This window comes from Alligator mississippiensis, chromosome 3, assembly GCF_030867095.1.
Source record: "Alligator mississippiensis isolate rAllMis1 chromosome 3, rAllMis1, whole genome shotgun sequence".
Lineage (NCBI taxonomy): Eukaryota > Metazoa > Chordata > Crocodylia > Alligatoridae > Alligator > Alligator mississippiensis.
In genome coordinates this window covers 86,893,993-86,915,042 of record NC_081826.1, presented here as the reverse complement: position 1 = coordinate 86,915,042, position 21,050 = coordinate 86,893,993, and the positions used below count along the sequence as shown (strand labels likewise).

General features: G+C 39.1%; 1 protein-coding gene across 1 annotated transcript in view; it reads right to left on the bottom strand.

The window, feature by feature from the left end:
• NPC1 (NPC intracellular cholesterol transporter 1) overlaps window positions 1-21,050 on the bottom strand; it is a 38,423-nt gene that overhangs the window by 9,402 nt on the left and 7,971 nt on the right. The window contains exons 2-16 of the mRNA XM_014595244.3: window positions 18,613-18,735; window positions 16,516-16,622; window positions 15,615-15,790; window positions 14,065-14,232; window positions 12,697-12,946; window positions 9,515-9,591; window positions 8,435-8,805; window positions 7,885-8,111; window positions 7,180-7,280; window positions 6,087-6,189; window positions 4,916-5,105; window positions 3,949-4,131; window positions 1,791-1,905; window positions 605-732; window positions 371-511 (exon numbers count right to left, since the gene is read on the bottom strand). Coding sequence (XP_014450730.1) covers window positions 371-511; window positions 605-732; window positions 1,791-1,905; window positions 3,949-4,131; window positions 4,916-5,105; window positions 6,087-6,189; window positions 7,180-7,280; window positions 7,885-8,111; window positions 8,435-8,805; window positions 9,515-9,591; window positions 12,697-12,946; window positions 14,065-14,232; window positions 15,615-15,790; window positions 16,516-16,622; window positions 18,613-18,735 — 2,460 coding nt within the window. The remainder of the gene's footprint in view (window positions 1-370; window positions 512-604; window positions 733-1,790; window positions 1,906-3,948; window positions 4,132-4,915; window positions 5,106-6,086; window positions 6,190-7,179; window positions 7,281-7,884; window positions 8,112-8,434; window positions 8,806-9,514; window positions 9,592-12,696; window positions 12,947-14,064; window positions 14,233-15,614; window positions 15,791-16,515; window positions 16,623-18,612; window positions 18,736-21,050) is intronic.

Here is a 21,050-nt window from a genome sequence, read left to right as displayed (position 1 = left end):
CCAAGAGAAAAGTATAGTCAAAGCTGAAATTTAATACAGTGTTTATATTTAATATTAGTAACTCAATTCTGTCAGCAGTTTGGATACAATAAGTATAATCAGAGGTCACTAGTAAATGAACTTAGAAAATAAAAGAAAGTCAGATGGAATCTTTCCATTGAGTGCAATAAAACTGGTCCAAATCCCAAATTCAAAAGCAAAACATTTACTTCCTTTGATTGCTAAATATGCAGCCAAGATAATTTGAAAATAATTGTTGCATCTCAGTTACTTTAAGGACTTTTCTACTAGGTTAAATGCAGTTCCGAGATTCCTTGGAAGATAAGCATTTTGTTCAAACTGATTTCTTGGTCACTATAAGTGTACATACCACAATTGGTCGCATCCAGTCCTTAAGCAGATATGGAGAATATACCGTTCTAAAGAACATAAACAAGATGCTTTCAGAATGCTGAACCCTACTCATGTCATCATCTCCTTTGATACAACACAGAATATCCAATCGATTTCTCTATAAAATAAAATACACATATGTTAGAGTCAAACACAATTCTGCATAACCATATTAACACCCAGTATCAGTTGAAAGTTATAATGGACTCACCTCTTGACGTTTAACATCCAAACCCAGGAGACTTACAAAGCATGTGATTTGGAGAAGAAAATCTATGAACACAGCCATTCCAGCAAAGAGGGAGAAAGTGCGGACAGCTGGCATAGTAGACAAAGTTCCTGAAAGAAAAAAGAAGATTATGACACTAGCCTTGGTCCCAAGCCCCCAACAACGTGCACATATATACAGAGAAGGCCTGATTCACCAGCCTGTTGGGGCCACTTTGCTATAAAGCTATTCTACAGCCACAGAACTGGATTTTCCCAAGTAACTTAGGTGGCACATAGCTGCCTTGGCAATTCATGTGCTAACCCCTTACCAACCCAGGGACTCCAAAAGGACAAAATGAGGCACAGTTGGCTCTCTCCTTGCAAAAGGGATCACATTCAGGTCTCCTTAATTCCAGGAGACCTGAATGATCCCTTTATAAAATCACTATCACTCTACACAAGAAAAGGCAAATTTCAACCAATCTCTGTGACCAAGATCCTATTCCAATATTGTAAACCTAGATGTAGTTAACTAGCAAGTAGCCATGGATTAATACTAATTCAGAATGATGTACCTATAACCATCCATTACCAGACTATGTTAAATATAAAAAGGCATTGTTAGGTTGACAGAAGAAAGGAAAAGGCAGCATTAGTTGGATGTGGGCATACTGTTGGCACTGCTGGGACTTCACAGTAAGGTCTTGTGGGTGCATCTGAATAAAAGCAGAGACATCTGCTACTCCAGTGAAGTGTTGCTAAAAATGCGAGGGCTACAGAATTATGCTAAATCTTGTGAAGGTTTTGGGATGAAGGTGAAAATTTCAGTCTTTTACAACTGAAGCTGCTAGACCTTTTCTCTTATCCTACTATATTTGTGGCCAATCTCTCAACAAGGGCTGGATTGGAGCATTCCATTTCTTAATATTCTGTGTGAGCACGGGCACGTAACTTTGTCTTGTTGTGCCACAGGCTTTCCTTATATCAAGCAAGAATAATCAATATGTGTCAGTGTCAAATGGCTCAAATCCCTGCATGAAAGACTAAGTAAAACCAAACCTTTTTTGCAGTACAGTGAACATTTTCACTTGGTTGAACGCGGCACAAGCAAAACAAATGATTGTGAACAATACACAGAGTAACTGGGATATTACAATTTCTACAAATCTAGAGAGAGAATATTTTACCTAAGAAAAATGCAACTGTCTCCGAAAAAGAAGAGAGAAATATACTAGGAGCCACATTGCCCAGGATTCTACCAATCTGCTTATCCAGGGTTTCACCTTGGAGACGCTCATCTCTCTGTTTTCAGAAAGTGAAATTAATTGACAAGGTATTAAGAGACAAGTAGTGCAAAAAGCTCTTCAAAAGTACAAGAACAAAGAAGCCTCATCAAATGATTTACTTCAGTGTAGTAACAGGTCAGATCATTAATCTTGGTAACAAACTCCTTATCCAAAGAATAAGTAAAAAAGCATGAGATTTCTCACAATACTCAGTCAGCGTGTTTCAACCTTAAGCAAGAGAGTGTTAAACTGCAATCCAGCCTCTTTCAAAATATGATGTTTGCTGAGACTCCCAAAAAGATTGCCAGTTATTTATTTATTATAGGCTTTGTTAAAAAAGGCCAACTAGAAATCACATTACCTACCAAATTTTAAGCTTGGTCCTCATGCTGTGAATTATACAAACAGGCTCCAAAGAGTTTATAGTCCAAGTCAGATGCAAAGTCTACCAATATAATACAAACCTTGGAGTGGCAGTGAAAACTCTCACCAATAAAGCTGAATGGCCTAACAGTGATTATTAGGACTGTCAAACAATTAAAAAATTGTTTGCAATTAGTTGTGCAATTAAATAAATTAGTCTCAATTAATCATGATTTTAATCACACAGCTAAAAACTCAAAATTATCCATGTACATTGTATGGTTGGGGGAGTGGGGTGCGTGTGTGCATGGGGAGAACTTGTGAAGGTGTGGGGGACTTAGAGCCGGGGGGGGGGGGGGGGGGGGGTCGGTCTCTGCACACCTTAGCAGGATGTGGGGTACTATGCACCAGGAGTGAGGTGCAGCAGCATGGCTGGGGGGGGAAGGGGGAGGGGGTTGGGGCTGGAGATGGAGGCAGACACAGAGCGCCCAGCAGGTAAGTCTGTGAAGGGAAAGGGGCAGGGGGAGGGAGAAAGGGTAGGGAAGGTGGGCAGATCGAGGCTCCCATGGTGAAGGAAGGAGTAGGGCAAGGGAGTAGCGTGAACGGGGCCCCAGGGCCGGGGTGGGTCATGTGACAGAGCCACGGGAAGCTCATCTATAGGTGCTAGGGGGGAGGCGTGATTCCCTGCTGCTGCATGCACCCTTGGGGAAGGCATGAGGGGCACATGCCCCTTGGAACTGTGCACAGTTCAAGGGAGGGTTGCCTGCTGCGGGCTGGGGCTCTGTGCCCTGCTGCTTTTGCCACAACCTGCCCCAGCCCTGGGGCCCCAGTTACCTTATCACCTGCCCCTGCCCCACACCCTCCCTCACTATGGGGGCCTTGATCTGCCCCCCAGCCTCTTTTCTTTCCCCCTGCCCCTCCCCCTCCACAGACTTACCAGCGTGTTGCTGCTCTACATGCAGCATGCAGGCTGCAGCTACTTGTGTGCATCTGTGGATGCCCCTCCCACTTCCCACCTGCTGCAGCCACCTGGAGCTCACACCCAGGCTGCCCTGTGGTCCCCTGTGCTGCCACCACTGTCCCACTGGGTGGCCTGGAGGCGGTGGAGCAGAGCTCAGGCACGGTCTCCAAAACTACGTGCACAATTAACGCATTAAAAAATTAACACAAGAAACTGATTAACGTGTTCATCACGCACATTAACTGCGACAACTTTAATTGTTCCAAAAAGTAAAGGGAAATGCATTAGAAACAATAAAATTTGCACCCATGGAGGTACAAGCCTTGGGAGGGGAAGGGAGAAGAAGTCAAGCCTGGCTCTTCTCCCAGGAACTGATTCTTAGGACAGATCTCACCCTCCAAAAGAGCAGAGCATGTCATTTCTCTTGAGGTACTCTGTACCTCACAATGTGGCTGCCCTAAATTACTGAGGACATTTATACACATACCTTTTTGTTCCGTGACATACTGGAGATCTGTTGGGACAGAGCAGACGCAACTAATCAAGTCTGCCCCACACACAAGTTAACGCGCACTGTGTTGCGTCACATGCAGTTGTATGAGTGGCGAAATGCGTGTCAGCGTGCAGAAAATGGCGGTGGTGAGCTTCTGAACTAAAACACCTTTGCGACACAAGCATGTGTACAAATGTCCTGAGATGGTACATACACTTTTAAAGAATGCTTAGATCAAGTACCTGAAATGTCTGAACTATGATGAAGATGTTGTCTACCCCAACAGCCAGCACCAAGAAAGGAATTACTTCAATAACAATCAGTGTTAGTGGGACTCCAAAGTAACTGAAGATACCCAGAGAACATGCTACTGAACTCAGTACAATCAGGATTCCTGCAATGCCCAGAGAGATTTTTGAATCTACCTATCAAATAAAAACAAAACAAAAACACACAATTTTAATTAAAAGCACACAAAAACACATTCCAAACAAACCATTTGGTAGTGTTTCCTTTTTAGGGGCATAATCTTGCTTTGGGGCGAATATTTGAAACTGAAGAGTGAAGTTGTGTCCAATTTGTCCAACAAATGCTGAACGCTGGGTCTTGATTTAGAAGTGTATTAAATGACAAGTAATTTTAAGAGCTATAGAGGTTTTATTAATAAAAAGGAAGGGATGGTCAGCAAGAGGAGAGAACCAGAGTTCCCAGTTTTTCCTCTTATAAAAACAGCACATAACCCAAATACTTCTTTGCGGCAAATTAAAAAAAAAGAAAAGAAAATAGAATGTAATGTAAAACTGTTTAACTATCTACTATTATAAAATAGATAATGGACACTAGGTCAAAGCTGACATCAGACTATTAAACAAAAATAAAGGAGTTGAAATATGAGTTTTTACAATACAGGTGACCCTTGCCATTTGTGAATAAGGCACTGCGTTCATGAAGGTAGAGCCCTGGGCGGCTAGGGGGGGTCAGGGCACGGCTTTGGCAGCTCCAGTGGGAGCACGGCAGCAGCAAGTGCAGAGCTCCCAAGGAGCTCCTGGAAACGTATAAAATGTATTTAAAATACAGGTTCGGCATTCACGAATATTTGAAACTGAGAATGCTGAACCTGCGAATAACGAGTGTTTCCTGTACCTTTTAAATGCTATAAGCTACACACACACAAATTATGATCACTTTCTTCAACATTACTAAACATACCAAAAATCTTCTGCAGCTTCTGATGTGTCCCAAAGCTATAGAAATGTACAGAAACATTACAGCATAGCTAATCACAACAGTACAGATATCACTGTCACTTTCACGATTTATCTCATCTTCAATGCTCCGTTCAGCAGAGAATGAAATGGTTAAGTTTGGGTTCTGGTAATTTCTCACAAAATTAATAAACCTAAAAAGAAAAAGAGTCTTATAAGTACCAATGAGGAAAAAAACCTCTCATCTTATTCAAAGAATCTATACCCTGAAAGAGATGCGCAATAGTACAAAGCTGCTTGAAATCTTCCAGGAAGTTAAAGTCTTTAACCCTAAAATGGGTCTTGATATCCTCTTTTGCACTACAGTACATGGTAGTCATGAACACAATTTTGTAGCAGTCTCTTTTTAATTTCTTGAACATTTAATTAGTCCCACTCTTGCACCTCACCACCAGCATGTAATGAATTGTGTTATGTAATGAGATGAAAATGTGCCAAATGTGATCAAATGCTCCCAAACTTTGGGTTATTTCTTAACATTGAGCACCCCCCTTCCAAATCCAATTTCTATATAGAGGGTCACACTAGTTTATGTAAACATAATAGACTGATTTAGCAACATTTTAAATCAACATGTTTTCTACATACAGAGCTTTCCCGGTTTATCACCACCTCAGAACATGAGTTTAAATAAGCCCTGTTGTTCTTTCAAGCCCCCAAATGTGCTGCTCTGAAGTGCTTCAGAAGCTAAATCATTAGCTATTTACAGATACGTTCTCCTTCCACTACCACTCAGTTTTATTTTCCAGTGCCATAATCTGGATATAGATGGTCAATTATTTCAGCAAGATGAAAGTTTTCACAAGGAGTCCTTAGTTGTTTGATAGCACTTGCTGATAAGACCCAACAATTCAACTCTTGGTTTGTGTTTACCCAGTAAGAATTTCTTTGGAAACCAGAAGAACCAGAAAAACATGTTGAACTAAAAATGAAATTTTGTATTTTTATCATGCGCCATCACTCCTAAATCAATGTCACATTGCACAGAAGGCTTCAAAGAGTAAATATGCACAATGCATGTTTAGAATGCTGTATTGTGCGTGACATCCAAGTTCACCAGGTGGAAGAGCTTATGCTAAATGCCAAGGTCTAGATTCAATTATAAGAAAACTTACTCCTTTTCCCAGGCCAGGGCCTTCATCAGTTTTTGTGTGTCATTGTAGTAATTGTTGACAGGAAAGGTAATAACAAGGGCTGTAGCATTATTATAGTTATCTCCTGTAGAAAAAGCAGGGCAGGTTGAAGAAAGAAACATTAAAAAAATTGCAAAAGTCTAATACAGACTGGAAGAGGGAACGCACCTATCAAATAGTTTTCTTATCTCATTGATTTAAAGAAAGGTTAAATCGCTAGTATCTCATTGATTCCAATCTAGTTATTTCACTTACAAGCAATCATTCGATGCCATGAGCACTCAAACACTATTGCAGACACTTGGTCACTGCAGCAGAATATGTACCGATTTAATTTTTAACATTCATCATTTGCTAAGCACAGGGGCCACACAGTATTGAAACAAAAGTGGAGTGCTGAAGTAATTTATCAAATCAGAAACATTCAATACATACAGATTAGTGCAACAGCTAAACCCCAACTCTTCTCCAAGTGACCAATTGGACCAGAGCCTGTGCATGTCCCCTCCCTAATATTGCTCACAAACCTTGACCATTTCATTCCCTGCTCTAAAACATCACCAGACCCACAAAACCAGCCAGCTTTCACAGGACAGGCAAAACAAGCAGGCTATGTTCTGAATGTTCCCCCATGTCCAACACCAAATGTATTTATTAATATGCTACAACTTTAACATAGTCTTTCTACAAATGGTTGCAATTCTTGAAGAGCAGGTCTAAAACTAAGTCATTAGTGGCAGGGGCGAGCAATTATTTTGGGCAGGGGGCCATTTACTGAGTTTTGGCAAGCCATCGCGGGTTGCATGACAGGCAGCCAGGTGCATATCAATATTTATTTTCTAAATTTTTTAGGGGTCCCATAGACCAGACAGAATGGCCTGGTGGGCTGCATCTGGCCCACCCCTGCATTAGTCTCACATGCCTTATTCTTGTAAGCAAGCAATTTACCAGAACTCCCTAAAGTGAATTTAAGCAGCTCCATGAAGCATGGATATGCTCAGACAGACCACACTCACAACTGTACCAGCCTTGAACTTACAAGCATTACAATTTTGTTGGGATTTGCCAGACCTACCATCATATCCTCCCAACACTAGCCATGGAAAAACAGGTCCACCAAATGTTCCCAAGCAGGGATCATGAAGCTGGCTTGTATCATTCAAAGATGCTGGTGCCCTGCAGAAACAGAAAAAAAAATATCACCGTCAAGATATATATATATATAGAGCAACCTGATGTTTGGGGGAGGGAAACAGCACAGCAGCACTGAGTACTACATTTACTTTACAGTAATACAGAATTGCTCCAGGGTCAGTGAAAGCAAAAAGGTAGAAACAAAGGCTTAGCCAATATGAGGCTGGATGCCACACTGGCATTTGTTCTAGGTGTTGGAACTTGCCTTCAAACCTGTAAGAAAGTACTCTGGCTTTATTAGGAGTGAAAGTCCCACTGCACTGTGGGCAGATATGGAAATGCAAAGGAAAGATTTCATAGACATTAGGGTTGGAAGGGACCTTGGGAGATCATTGGGTCCAGCTCCCTGCCCAAGGGGCAGGAAGTCAGCTGGGGTCAGATCATCCCAACAAGATAAGCATCCAGATACAAATTCAAAGTACACAACTGAATGGCATTTTATCAGTTGACTTGCAAAAACATAGTTCAGAGACAGCTAATATCAGGATAGATATAGCATATTAAATGGATGCAAAAAGGTAGTTTTCAAGATACCATCAGGTTTTTTTTTCTTTTAAAGATGAAACAGGTACTTAGCGCTGCTTACCTGACACAGTACAAGAAGTGAGTGTGATAATCAGCATACACAAAGAACTCATCCCCAGCGACATGGTCTAGAACAGAGTGACTGTTCTGAAAATAATTGAGCACGCTCAAGATAGTGCAGTTCTTGTTGTAGGGAGCAAGAGGGGCCAAGCAGATGTCCTTCAACATTACAGTCTCATTGTCATAAGAGGCAGTTATATTTTCAATAGCATCTTGCAAATCTAGAACCTGAAACAAGCAAGACTATAAGCACAAGCAGCATTCATTTGGTTTTGTTAGAAGAGCACTTTTTCACAGGTAAGAACATGTTTCAGAATGTACGCAGATATTTTTAGCAGCATGTGAAATGGCTATCATACTTTGAAATATCAGCACAAATCAAGAGAATTAAAAAAAAAAGTTTTGCTTTATAAGCACTAGAATACATAAAAGGGTTTAAGAAGCGTCAGTCAGTTTCATACAGTTAATTTTTGCCTTTAGGGTCCTACAATTATTACAAGCATTGCATCCCCACTTCCCTCATAAGTACCAGCCTGGAAAATTTTTATTACCTGATGCAAAATCTCTTTGGTAAGCGGAGGCCCAAATGTCTCATCAGCTCCTGATGGGTATGGCGAGTAGATTTCTTGCTTGCTGTTTGGGGCTTGGATAATAAGTTGCTCAGTACGGAAGAAAGGCCCAAAGTGAGTATCAAAGTACTCTTTCTCTTTGCGAGCCTGGCTGCTTGGGGATGACCAGAGGTCTACAGGATTTGTAGTTATCTTGATATATGCAAGGCCTGAACAGCACATGACTACAAAGACCAGGGAGAAGAGAACAACAGGCCGTGGATTTCGAACACAGAAAGCCCCCCACGATGTGAATGTGAGCCTCAAGCCGTTTTCAAACCACGCACCAAATCTTTCACCACAAGAAGCCTCACCTGTAAAAACAGGATGCACATGCAGTAAACACTGGATACAACCTATCAACATTAAACACTTCAGTCAGCAACTTTTTGGAATCATTCAAATGTTTCCGTGTAGATATGCTTTAGATACTTTTCACTGAAATTAGTTTGTGGCTTAAGCAGAAGATCTCAAACTGCTTGAACACTATCCCAGCAACAGCTATTTCTAACACTTACAGAGACCATTGTGACACAGTCGGATGAAACTGAAGACAATGTTCTAACAGTAATCCTATGTAGGCTTGGATATAATCTTGACTAGAACAATCAGAGATATCTGTGCTTTAGCACGTGATAGCGTGAGACAGCACAGTTAGAGAATGTTAAAAACATGCTGGGTCATGACAATTTTCTATAACCAAGCTAATCTAGTCACCATGCAAAACTAAAAAGTATTCCTGAGGATGTCAAATATATAAACACTGGAATGTTAAATTCATCATGCACCTGGGCTAACTGGAACTGTATTTAAAATATTACTCTCAAATTTCATTCAGAGACCAGTAAGATTTGGCTAAAAGATCTGGCAAGAAAAAGGAGAAAAATTGCATTACTATGATCCAAGAAGAACATCTAATCCAACATTTCTGCCCTTGCTGCATTTCTAAAATGTCTCATGTTCTTCTACAAAGAAAAAAGTGAAAAACATACAATCAATACTTACTTTGGATCTGAGACCTACCATTATCACGACGTGAATTAACAGAAAAGGCTATGTTGCTGTCAATTGGTGTGTACTCGGAGACAAAATGCCTTTTCCTGTATATAAAAAAAAAAATCCTCTAAATACAGTTCTTTTGCAAACATCAAGACAATATTACTCTAGCACTGACCTACTGTAATAAATTCAGAAGGAAGAAGCCAAAGATCCCAATTTTGATCCAAACTCTACAAGAGCCTACACCTTTCATCTGTCATGATTCTGATGTGAAACCATTTCTAACTTTTATCCCTCTGAAGAATACTTCTTTAGTGTCAGGCCCTACAGCCTCATTCCCTTCCTAACATCAAGACCTAGCAATATATTAAGTTTGGAGTTTCAGTTTTTGAAGGGGTGCTTTCTCCCCAGGCTTCTTTTTCCCCCATGGTGAGCCTAAGGTTTGTATTTTTTTCCTTCCACAGCCATTTTTGTGTTTTAACATCTGCCTTCTTCCCCAACTTTAAGTCACTTGGCTGGCTGAAACAAAATCTGGGAATTTTCAAACCCAAATGTAAGTGGTGTTTTTTCTCTCAAAAGATTTGTAAGTAAAAAGTCTCTAATCATACTAAGGGGTTTTTTTCTGGAAACTTCTCACTATTCCTCTAGCACAGTGGTTAGATACAAGGGAAGTACTTTTTCATTCTGCATCATTTAACCCTGAAAGTCTAGAAGATGTGGCAAAGAGAAACTCCAAAGGGTGATCTACATAGTGACGGGACAAACATAAGATTTCAGGAAAAACCAAAAAAACTATGACTCAGTACAGGATTCCACATATAACCTTAATTACAGCATTTGTTGTAGTTGTAAAACTCTAAATATAGAAATGTAACAGAATGAGACAAATGTGTAGCTGTAACAATAAATGTTCTGTGACAGTCATGAGATTGTTTTGTCCCTGATGACTTTTAAAAAAAATATTGAAAACAAAAGTTGAACGGAGAGCAGTCATAGCCTATTGTGAGAGAGAACGCTTGGTAAGCAAGCTTCTACACTAGGGAATTGTATAATAGCAATTTACACCAGTACAATCAAACCATTGTAATTTACAGGGGGGGCAATGTGGGCATGCTAGACCTTCTGAGCAGTGTAAAACTGTACAGTGTATTCATAAACCTCTGCTTTGGAGGAATAACAATACACAGCAAAAGATTTGGTGCCCCAAGAAGTATGTCAGCTAAAGTCTTGGCAGATACCCACAGAATAAGAGCAGTGATCTGCAAGTAACATTCATCATTATCATCACAACCACACGCACAGTTAAAAGGCTAGCAGGTGCTGCATCACGGTTACCTGCTTAGTGTTAGACGAAGCCTCAGAGTTCCCATTCACCTAACCTCCGATTATACTAAGTCTGTGGCTACCAGTTCATGTTCAGGTTACTCTAAGATGACTGCTGAGGCAGGATTAAGTGGGTTTTGCTGACAACCTGAGGGCAGGCAACTTGTTCCATCTAGTAAACAACTCTCTCTCCATATGTTCCTGCAGCAAATTATTTTCTGATCATCATAGCAAACCACTCCCTATTCTTTTAACATGTGGGCAGCAGTGGTTTGTGAAGGGTTTACTGATGGTCACATCTGTTGCATGTCTTTCTTGGGGTGGAGGTGGGAGTGGGAAGGAAGGAAAAGCTGTGTTTCATTACAGTTACAGTTAGTGAGATGATTCAGAGGCTGCTTGGTTAATATTGTGTCAAGGTGATTTAGATTTTCATGAAATCTAAAGCTTTTTTTTTTCTTTGAAACTTGCTTTAAAAGTAGAGGTAGCTCATACTTGTCTTGCACAGATTATGTAACAAGATAAGCACCTTCTGAAGGGCTGGTAGCAAGGGAGATAATGGGGATGTATAAATAGTATTTGCATGCTTGTTACTATTTATATTTTTGCAATTACAAAACTATGGACTCCTCCCAACTGTCCCTTTACATTTTGATTGGTTTCTCCTGTGTAGTGCCTGAAGTGATTTTAGAGAATAAAGAGAGGTTTTGGACCTTGTGGATCTATTCAGAGAAGACCTAAATAGTAGTTTTAAACTTAAATTCTGAGAAATTTGTCAGATGTTTCAGCCTCTTCATTAAAATTCAATCTAAACTGGATTTACATATGGAGGTTCAGTTTTCCCTTCGTTTCTACACTACATAAACATTAAGATCCATAAAGTCTTTAAATTTTTTTGTGAAGATATTGGTTAGAAGTGAAACACTGAAAGAAGTGGGAATCTTTTTATTTGACAGAAATAAAAATATGCATTATTTGGGTTACTAACTCACCTTTTGTTTTGAGCACCTATGAATGAAGGATGATACCAAGGCCCTGATACCATCACTCACTAATATATTCAGCAATTATATAAGGTATGTCTTCCACAGGGACAAAGTAGGGATAGGTGTAAAAAAAATAAATAAATCAGGAAAACTAAAGACAATTGCATAGGCTATTTTAAGCTTCTGCTGCAAGTGCTGTGGAATTCTAACAACCCCTGCAAAGTTTCTAATGTTCTCCATATAAAACTTTGCTGCCATCCTAACATAATAGGAAGAGCTGCCTTCAACAAAACCTAGTATTTAGCATCCTGTTAGCATACCCCTAACAAAACAGCAGCAACAGCCAGGGTACTAATTCCCTCTCTCATTACATTAATTTTGTGCATGCCATTTAGACATAAAGAGGAAGAACTGCTTTAAGGAAAAAAAGTCAATTCAGAAGCTCTCACAACAAATATATACAGCTTCGAAACCCCAAGTCAAGAAGTTAAAAGAGTTCAAGGGTTTCATAATAAAATTAAACTTGCAAAATAGCATATCAAGATGCACTCAGTATTGTATGCAATGCAGTTTTCTTAATTACTGAGAGTTTTTACTTTATATTTCCATTGTAGTATGTTAGGTTATTTTTAAACACATTATAAAGAATATTAGTGGACACTAATAAGCTATTCTTATACACTATAAAAGGAAGACAGCACTACTGCAAGTAACAGATAATGTGTTTTAACTAGAAGATTCTAAGAGGTAAGCAACTTATTGCAGTCCTCTGGTTCATAAATAAACAGAGAAGATACTAATATTCACGTAATATTGGCTTCTTGAGTTCTGTACCAACAGAAAAAAAAATGCAGATTTGGTATATTCAGCAACACTGAGTATTTTGAACCATGTACTTACCTGTAACACCAAACTCCAAAAACGACTGCAAAAAACACAAGTAAAAATCCCATGTAGGAAATCCACATGATGACATACACAGCATCCAAACCAAACAAAAGCCAAGGTGCAGGGGGTGGAGGGGGTTTGGGCTTTGGACCACAAACAAGAGAACAGTCTTGACAGCTGCACGGGCTCGTATCATCATCTGCAGATTCATTACAGCCTTTGGTAGCATTGTTCATAGGAATCTTTTTTTGGATAGGAATATCTAGAGAAATTGGCACAGAAAAAAAATCACCACACTTGTGAAATCCTCATTCATTATAGTGTCTATTTTTTAAAAGATGCAGCACAGGAATTCTCATGCATTCAAAATTCAGGAGTCAGACTCCACAAAAACCATTTAGCTATTATGTTCATGAATCTTATGCTATGGCTTTGATTCTTTATATTTATCTTTTTCATTTTGGGGCCTTTAAAATGCATGTTGCTCATGCTTCCATGGTCCGCACCATTCCCATGAGGGGAGAACTTTTTTTTTTTTTTTTTTTTTAAATGAAAGTTGTGATGTTCATATTCATATAATTGCAGGATAAAAGCAGCTGAATCTGTAAGAGGAGCATCCAGGGTTGTGAAACATGCAACATAACTACAAACAATGGCAACAGAAATGATCATAAAGCAAAGCATTAAAAAAAAATGTTTTTAAACAAGTTAATCACTCACTTTAGATGCATCATTTTGCAACAAATCAATTCAAGGTTGGACATATATGTCCAACCTTGAATTGATTTGTTGCAAAATGATGCATCTAAAGTGAATGATTAACTTGTTTAAAAACATATATATTAAAAACAACAAGAGGAGGAGGGGTTACTCACATCAGTGTATGAGCCAATAACACATCTAAGGTTTGCTTATACCAGGTAAATAACTTAGGTTAGGTCTACCTTTGCTAAAAAATGATTGGCTAACCTCAAATGACTTTTCTGGGCACAACAAACCCCCAGATACACAGGCTATTAAAAATTTCAACAGCTTTTCTTAATGTTTATCTTGTAAGCAGTTCACCTTTTACTGTTGAATAAAGACAGTACCACTGTTCCAGTTAACAGCTTTTGTTATCCAAAGAAAAAGTCAAAACTTCTTGCTGTGCTGTTTCAGTGTAGCATTGCTGTGAAAAGCTGTATTAAACAATCACCAAGAACCCAAGACATTTAAGAAGTCCTTCTTTCTCTTGTTCAAAACCACAAAAGCACAATTTATGCCACCACATTATCCCACTATCATGATTTTACATTTCCTACTAACTGTACTACCGCAACAGTGGAAAAACAAATACTCGTGTTAGACATACTTCAGTATAACCACAATTCTGTTTCTTACCTGAAAAAATAGGAATGATATTAAAAGGAGCCTGTCCGTTATCCTTACTAAACATATACTGAATCCAATTGGTAGCATTGCAGTCTTTAGCATCCTTCCCACATAGCAACCCCAAAGCCTTGACATTACTTGATGGAGCTTCCACATCTTTGCAAGCATTATACATGGCTAGAAAAAGAGGTACAAGAGACAAGTAAAGCAAAATAAGTATACTTATATAATTTGTTTCCAGAATTCAGAATGCTAAATCAGAGTCAGGGCTCATTGCACACACTTGGACTTGACAGCAGCTGCCTACAGCTTTCAAAAGGAGATGCAGATTTGAACTTAAGAGTGGAGAGGAATTGCTTTTATTCAAGTATATAATATTCCTTTTTGCTCAGTGTCAGTTTCTGAACCTTCTCACCCCTTAAGGAGCTTGAAGAAACTGCAATGGAAGGAGTCGGATGATTTTAGAGATGGAGAGAGAGGAAAAAACATATTAGCAATGGTAGCAAAATACTCCTTCCTCCCACCCCATCAGGTACATCTTTTTTTATTATTCAACTATTCACTTCCTAAATAAATTCTTCTATACCAAATAGAATGGACTACAGCCACTGACAAACATGAAAAAAAACAAAACAGAACAACCTCTCCACCAAAAAACATCACTTTACTGGAAGAGGAATTGCATTAGCTTGACCTGGTTCACCCAATGTCTATATAGATTATGCGTTTCAGTGGGACTTTTTGGAACTTTTATCTAACAGCTGATTTTGGGCAAATGAGATGAAACTAATGCAATGCCTTTTCTGGGTATATGCTATGCTTAGTGCAGGGGAACACCAAACTGAAAGTAAAGTGATGTTTTGTTTTGATTTTTTTTTCTTTTCATATCTGTAAGTAGCCTACCTGAAATGCTAAGTTTAACACACTTAAGTTCAAGTGTGCCAGGGAAATTACTAAATTATGTACGGTTCCACTTTCAATCATAGATAAATTCTATTTTTCTTAAATGGACTAAAACAATGGACAATTTAGATTAAGAACTGGAATTAGGTTAACTCTACAACAGTCATAGCATGACAGAACATCCAAAGAAAATGGACTATCAACTTCAATATTTACCTGACAGCATTATCTAATTGTGATCAAGAATGACAGTACTGTGTAGCAAAGGCCATATTTCTGTTGGTTTGTACAGACTAGCACAATGGAACCCAAGCCACAATAGGGCATTTAATTTGCATATTAATACAAATATTAATGCAGCACCTCCTCAGTAAAGCCAGAAGTCAGTGCTTTGATACCAGAATTCTGCCTTTATTTGCCAAGATACAGGGTCTCCAACATCATAATATACTGAAGATCTCCCACATTCCAAGAAAGAGAAATGTCAAGTAATCCAAGGATCATTCCCCTGCCTCTTCCAGTTCCTCTCTTAAAAGAGGTTTTCAGTCACCAAGTTAGTCATATTTATCCGAAAACTCAGATAAGTATGAAAAGTCTTCATTGTTATGCTCACTATTATGCTACAATTAGCTCAATAACTGACTAGGCTTGCTTACCATTAGCAAAACGCTCTCCAATGTAATATTGCAGCTCTGTGATACTAGTTTTGTTCTTTGACGTAACTGGATCATAGTAAGGTTCCGTTTGTGTAACATTCAAAAACTCAGACTGATTTGGACTGCATGTCAACTCACAGAAGAGGCTAATTAAGTTATGAAAGCATGATGGGCATCTGAAAAAAGGAGAAAGCCGGTTAACATTGGACTTGATTCATATACGTAGTCACATGAGAAATACAAAACTGATATACTTAAAAAGAAAAACTTTTCCAGGAGAGATCATGTCTAAAAGTTTAAGCACAGAGCTCAAACACAAATAATCTTGCAAACTCTTTCTAAGTATTTAGATTGTATCTACTACTTGCATACTAATCCTAGTCCCAACATAATTGTCAGGTCTCCTGCTTGTAACTGAGATGGTAGAAAGGAGCAAGGACCAACATTTGGAAGAAAGTTCTCTTAGCACCACCAAAAAAAGTGTTGGAGCTATTAAGGCGAGGTTTAATCATTATCAAATTTATGCATGTAATTTGACCCAGAAAAGTTCACTTGGACTCCAGCTTCAGAGAAAATGTACAGTGGGCAGCATAAAGAAGCTGGGTTTTGGAAGTTAAGTGGTAGGTGGAAAAAAAATGAGCCTAGAATGCTCTTTTGAGTTGAGAACAGATGTGACAAAAAAGCCCACGCAGAGCCTGAAGGGTGATGAAAAGAACTAATGTGCAAAAACAACTTGCCTTCCACCTATTTCATAAAGTTTATTTCCCAACAAATCTCCCCACCACCACACCAATTTCACTATTTCCTTTATATCAGCTCATATGCTGAAAAGCAGTTAATAAAAACACACTCTAATAATGTAATAAAGCACTAATCCTTTTCAAGCCATTTGTAAGCATACCTGGAAAGAAACTGCAGAGGCAGCTGCAAGTTGTTTTTCAAAGTCTGAAGCTGCTGAACATTGCAACAAATGCTAACATTACCAAAGTATAAACCTGGACAGAGCTCCTTTAAAAATAAAAGGGGGGTGGGGGGGAGGGAAGAAAGGAGGTTAATTACATTAATGGGACAGAAAACAGGATTTAAGAGAGGCATGTCAAATTACATTCTACTGAACTATGCTAGCGAACACTAGTAATGCCATTTCTTTGGTAAAGAATGAATAAAATTGATATCTAAAAAGTTTGCCATGACGTTGACCTTACTTTGATACAATCTTTTATAAAACCGGGGAAAAGAAAAAGATTGTCTCTTTCCTGCAACGGATTACATCTCTTTTGAAAACCTCTTACTGAGTTACTAGGGCCTATACATAGGAAGATAATGGCATTCAAAAAGGCAGGGTTATACCAATTAAAATGATTCATTATGGAAGCCTGTGATCAAAGTAAACTAATGAAAGTATTGATTATTAAAAAAAACTCCAAAAAACAACCCCCCCCCCAAAAAACGAGCTACACACACAAACCCTGGAGTTTATAAGGATCTGTCCAGTATCCAGAAAAATATGAGATACACAAAAGAATTTTGCCTAAACTATTTTAACCAACCAGGAACCAAGTGTTAATTTGTTAGAGAACCCCACAAGTTTTAACTCAGAGACTGTGTATGTTTCTGTGTGCACATGCATGCACATGTAACCATATAGCTTTGGCATTGTTTTCTGAAACATGAGCAGCAACTTGATGTTTTTGAACTCAAAAGTCCACAGTCTTTCAGGATGTAATAATTTGGGGAATCTGCCTCTTCATGCCAGGGACACTGTGTCCAGACTGCAAATTCCATTCTGAATGGGGGATCTGTTCGCCCTCAAACTGAGCCAAAACCTGGAGGAGGCCATGAGAAATTCTTGCACTAGGCATAAGGCTAATAATGAAGGATTGGTAAACTTTTGTCTAAGATTACATCATCTGAATGCACCATCCAATAAATGGTTACTACCTGGTGCAAACCAGAAAGCTAAGAACAGACAACTGGTTTGATCAGCTGAAGGGTTTTGCCACACCTCATTTACACATGCAAATTGACTGGTAATTACCTACTTAAAGTGGGGCAATGAACATGCAGGTTTGTAAGAGCCCAGGATAAAAATTTTTGTCTCAAATCAGTCATCTGTTTTTAGCATAAGTCTTAGACACAACAGCTGATGAGGCTAATCAAGGGGTTCACATAACTAGGAGTTATAAAATACAAGGTGCTGTACTGGCCATTTTAGAATTCAGAAAGGCATCTGGCTGCATAGGACAGAGAGAAACTCCATGATTTGCAGGAAAGCACAAATCTGGAAACCAGAGTTCTCCAAATCCAAGCCCAAAACCTTGAGGAAACCAAGGAAGAAAAATGGTTTTGTGTTACTGTTTTGCCCAGGTCTGGTTATTCCTTGTGCTGTTTGAAATAAAGAGGGCTTCTTTATTTTTATCTGTGGGTCCATCTAATTAGCCCCACAGTAAAGCATCACCATCTATCTACATGTGTGCCAGTATTAGGGCGCAGTAAACTAATTCATTCTGCAGTAAGATAGTACTGTTGGGGACAGTATTATATACAGCAGAGTACTTTGCTGAGCTGTGAAACATGTGTAGACAGTGGCCAGGTTGTAAATTGTCTCTAGTCAGTCCAGCCATCTTGGGCTTTTTTTAAGCGAGAAGGCCCACTGGCTAGAGCTCTAGGAAAGGACATATTTAAGTACATGAGGTATTTAAGGTAAGGGAAATCAGCAACAGTCTTGGAAGTCTAGGGGACTCAGGCCACAAGATTTCATTTCTGTAAATAGATGACAAACGGAATCTGGGCCAGAGACTAAAAAAGAGCCACTGCTGCTGTTTATAAAGGGAATGATGATTAAGGGAACACGGGTCTAGTGCAAGAGCCCAAATACAGGGAGTGAGCAAGCCACAGGAAAAAAACAAAACAAAAACAAGAACGCATAGGTGTTCTCTCTCCCCTCCTCCAAATCTAATTTCCACCTTTTGTTTTAATGAGTCCAGAAGATACTTACATTCACTAAGTCATACCCATCCTTCGGTAATGGTATTGGTGGTCCTTCATATGCACAATTATATCTTTTATCTTCAGAAGCTATTCCACACTCCCCATACCAAACACATGATTGTGAAATTACCTAAATAAAAGGAAGTTATCAGTTAGTTGTATGGCACAGAAATATTAATAACCAAAATATTGGGGAATAGTTTCCTTCAAACTAGTAAAAGTTTTAAATAGGAACTATCAGAGGGTTTACAAATTCATATTTTTTTTTACTTGCTGTACATTGATTATAAATCTTAGAAGCCCTACATCTAGATACCTAACCACACTAAAAGCAAAGAGTAAAAACAGAATGTCAGCAGTCCAAATTTCCATATCAGGTCAGCACATACAACAATGCAAACTAAGCAAAAAAAAAAAAGATGAATAAAACCCAGTAGCAAGGTAAAATCTACATTTAAAAGGCAACTTCTAATGCCAGGTGATATGAAAAGCCATCTAGTCATGCAAGACAAATTGCTACCTATCTCTTCATATGAGAGAATTTTGAATTGAACAAATATTTGCTTGCTACAGAAAGTGTATTAGCTATATATGACAAGCTGATGGGTAAAATAAGAAGAGTTGGGAAAGCCGAATTATAACTACGCTTTCAGTAATTTATGATTATGTGTTCCTGGAGAATGCAGCATTAAAATTAGAGAGCAGAGGTTTCTTAAGAGCTTCTCATATCCACCATGTGACAGTCATATGGACAGGGCAGAAATTCAGGGAGATGTGCTGTCCATCAGCACTTTTTTTCTTGCAGTTCAAGCAATCTGTTGTATCAACACAAAGCAATACACTTGCTCTCCTCTTGTGTATTGCTTTAACTATCTAAAGAAAGGTCACTGCTAGGCAACTTTGACCAACTCAAAGTTTACAGTAAAGTACATGAAAGGGGCAAAAATTGAAGAGATCTTGTTTTAAGAAGCTTAGTCTAAGATAGCACTGAAAAACAACGTTCTTCTACCTTTTAAACTTCCTCCTGTTTTGTTCACATAAGTTAATACAATTTATTGTCAGACATTGATAAATATGTACAATATTCAAATGAACTCAGAGTATTGGGAAAGAGAAGGGTGCTAAATACAACGTTGCTCTTCATTCAATATTCAAATAATTTCAACATTTTTCATAGTATACCACGAACATTATTCTCTTGTTATTCCAAAGACACATTTTTAAACAACTACCGGTCTGCAAAAGAACCTGTAACTGCAGATGAAATATAAACAGCACTCAAATGATAGTAAATACACATTCAATATATTTCTGCAAGGTTTCTGATAAAAGGTTGCAGCATACAGTATTAGAAGATAAAGATGGGCCAGAAGTTATCTTCTAAACAACCTTGACTAGCTTTTGTACCACATCACATGCTTAGGCTGCAAGGACATATTCCTATGCTTTACGTTTGATCATGAATAACTTTGCTCACAGACACGAAGCATCTAGAAGTCTTGTATAAAGCATCTACAGGCTACACAAAATTCCCATATCCTTTTTTGTACTGAAAGACAGAAATATAAAGATAATTCCCTTCCCTGTCCCCAAAAGATTATGGAAAACAGTGATTGATCAGGACATTTCTCATGACACGATACAACTGTTTTCTGTACAGCATAACCTCTTAAAATGGTTCTCTTTCTTCCTAATCTGGATGGGCTCTTTGGGTTTAGTGACAAAACAAAAAAACAGAAACCCAATCATTGCAATTACACTGGAAGCCAAGGGAGATTCTAATATTTTGTTTTGGACTTTAACTCACATTCAAAAGTGTGTACACATGAATGCATAAAAACAAAGAAAGCCTCATTCACTAGATTTGGGATGAAGGGAGACATTTAAAGCAAGGTTGCATATAGAATTTAATCTCTTAGATGAGGACTGTCCAATTGCCAAGTGGCAGAGGGCTGCACCAGCAGGGCCACACACCCAGCAGGCCAAGCCACGGTCCCTCCCACTCCCACAACTACACTGCATGCCTGTGCAGGCATTCCACCACTGCACTACATGTCTGCCAGCTCCCCCATTGTCCTTTGCATCCCAGGCCCTCAGCACCCTGCTTCCCCACCCACTCCCCCCCCCTCCCAGCAGGAAGCCTGGAGGAGGGACTAGAGCCTGGGGACTGTTGCAGTCAGAGCAATGGGGGGTTGGGCAGGGCGGAAAGCAGTGGCTGGGGGGGGGGGGGGGGCGCGCTGCAAATTTAACCCTTCACAGGCCACACGCAGCCCACAGGCCACCAGTTGGACACCTCCAAGCTAGATCATGACCCTGGGCGTTTACAAAGATTTCCACCCTTCAGAACAGAGGAAATTCCTAGCAGGTGATAAGCTTCTTTAACTTTACAATCTTTTACATTCTTTAACTATTACCAATAGAGAATTGCCACCTATCCAAAGTTTT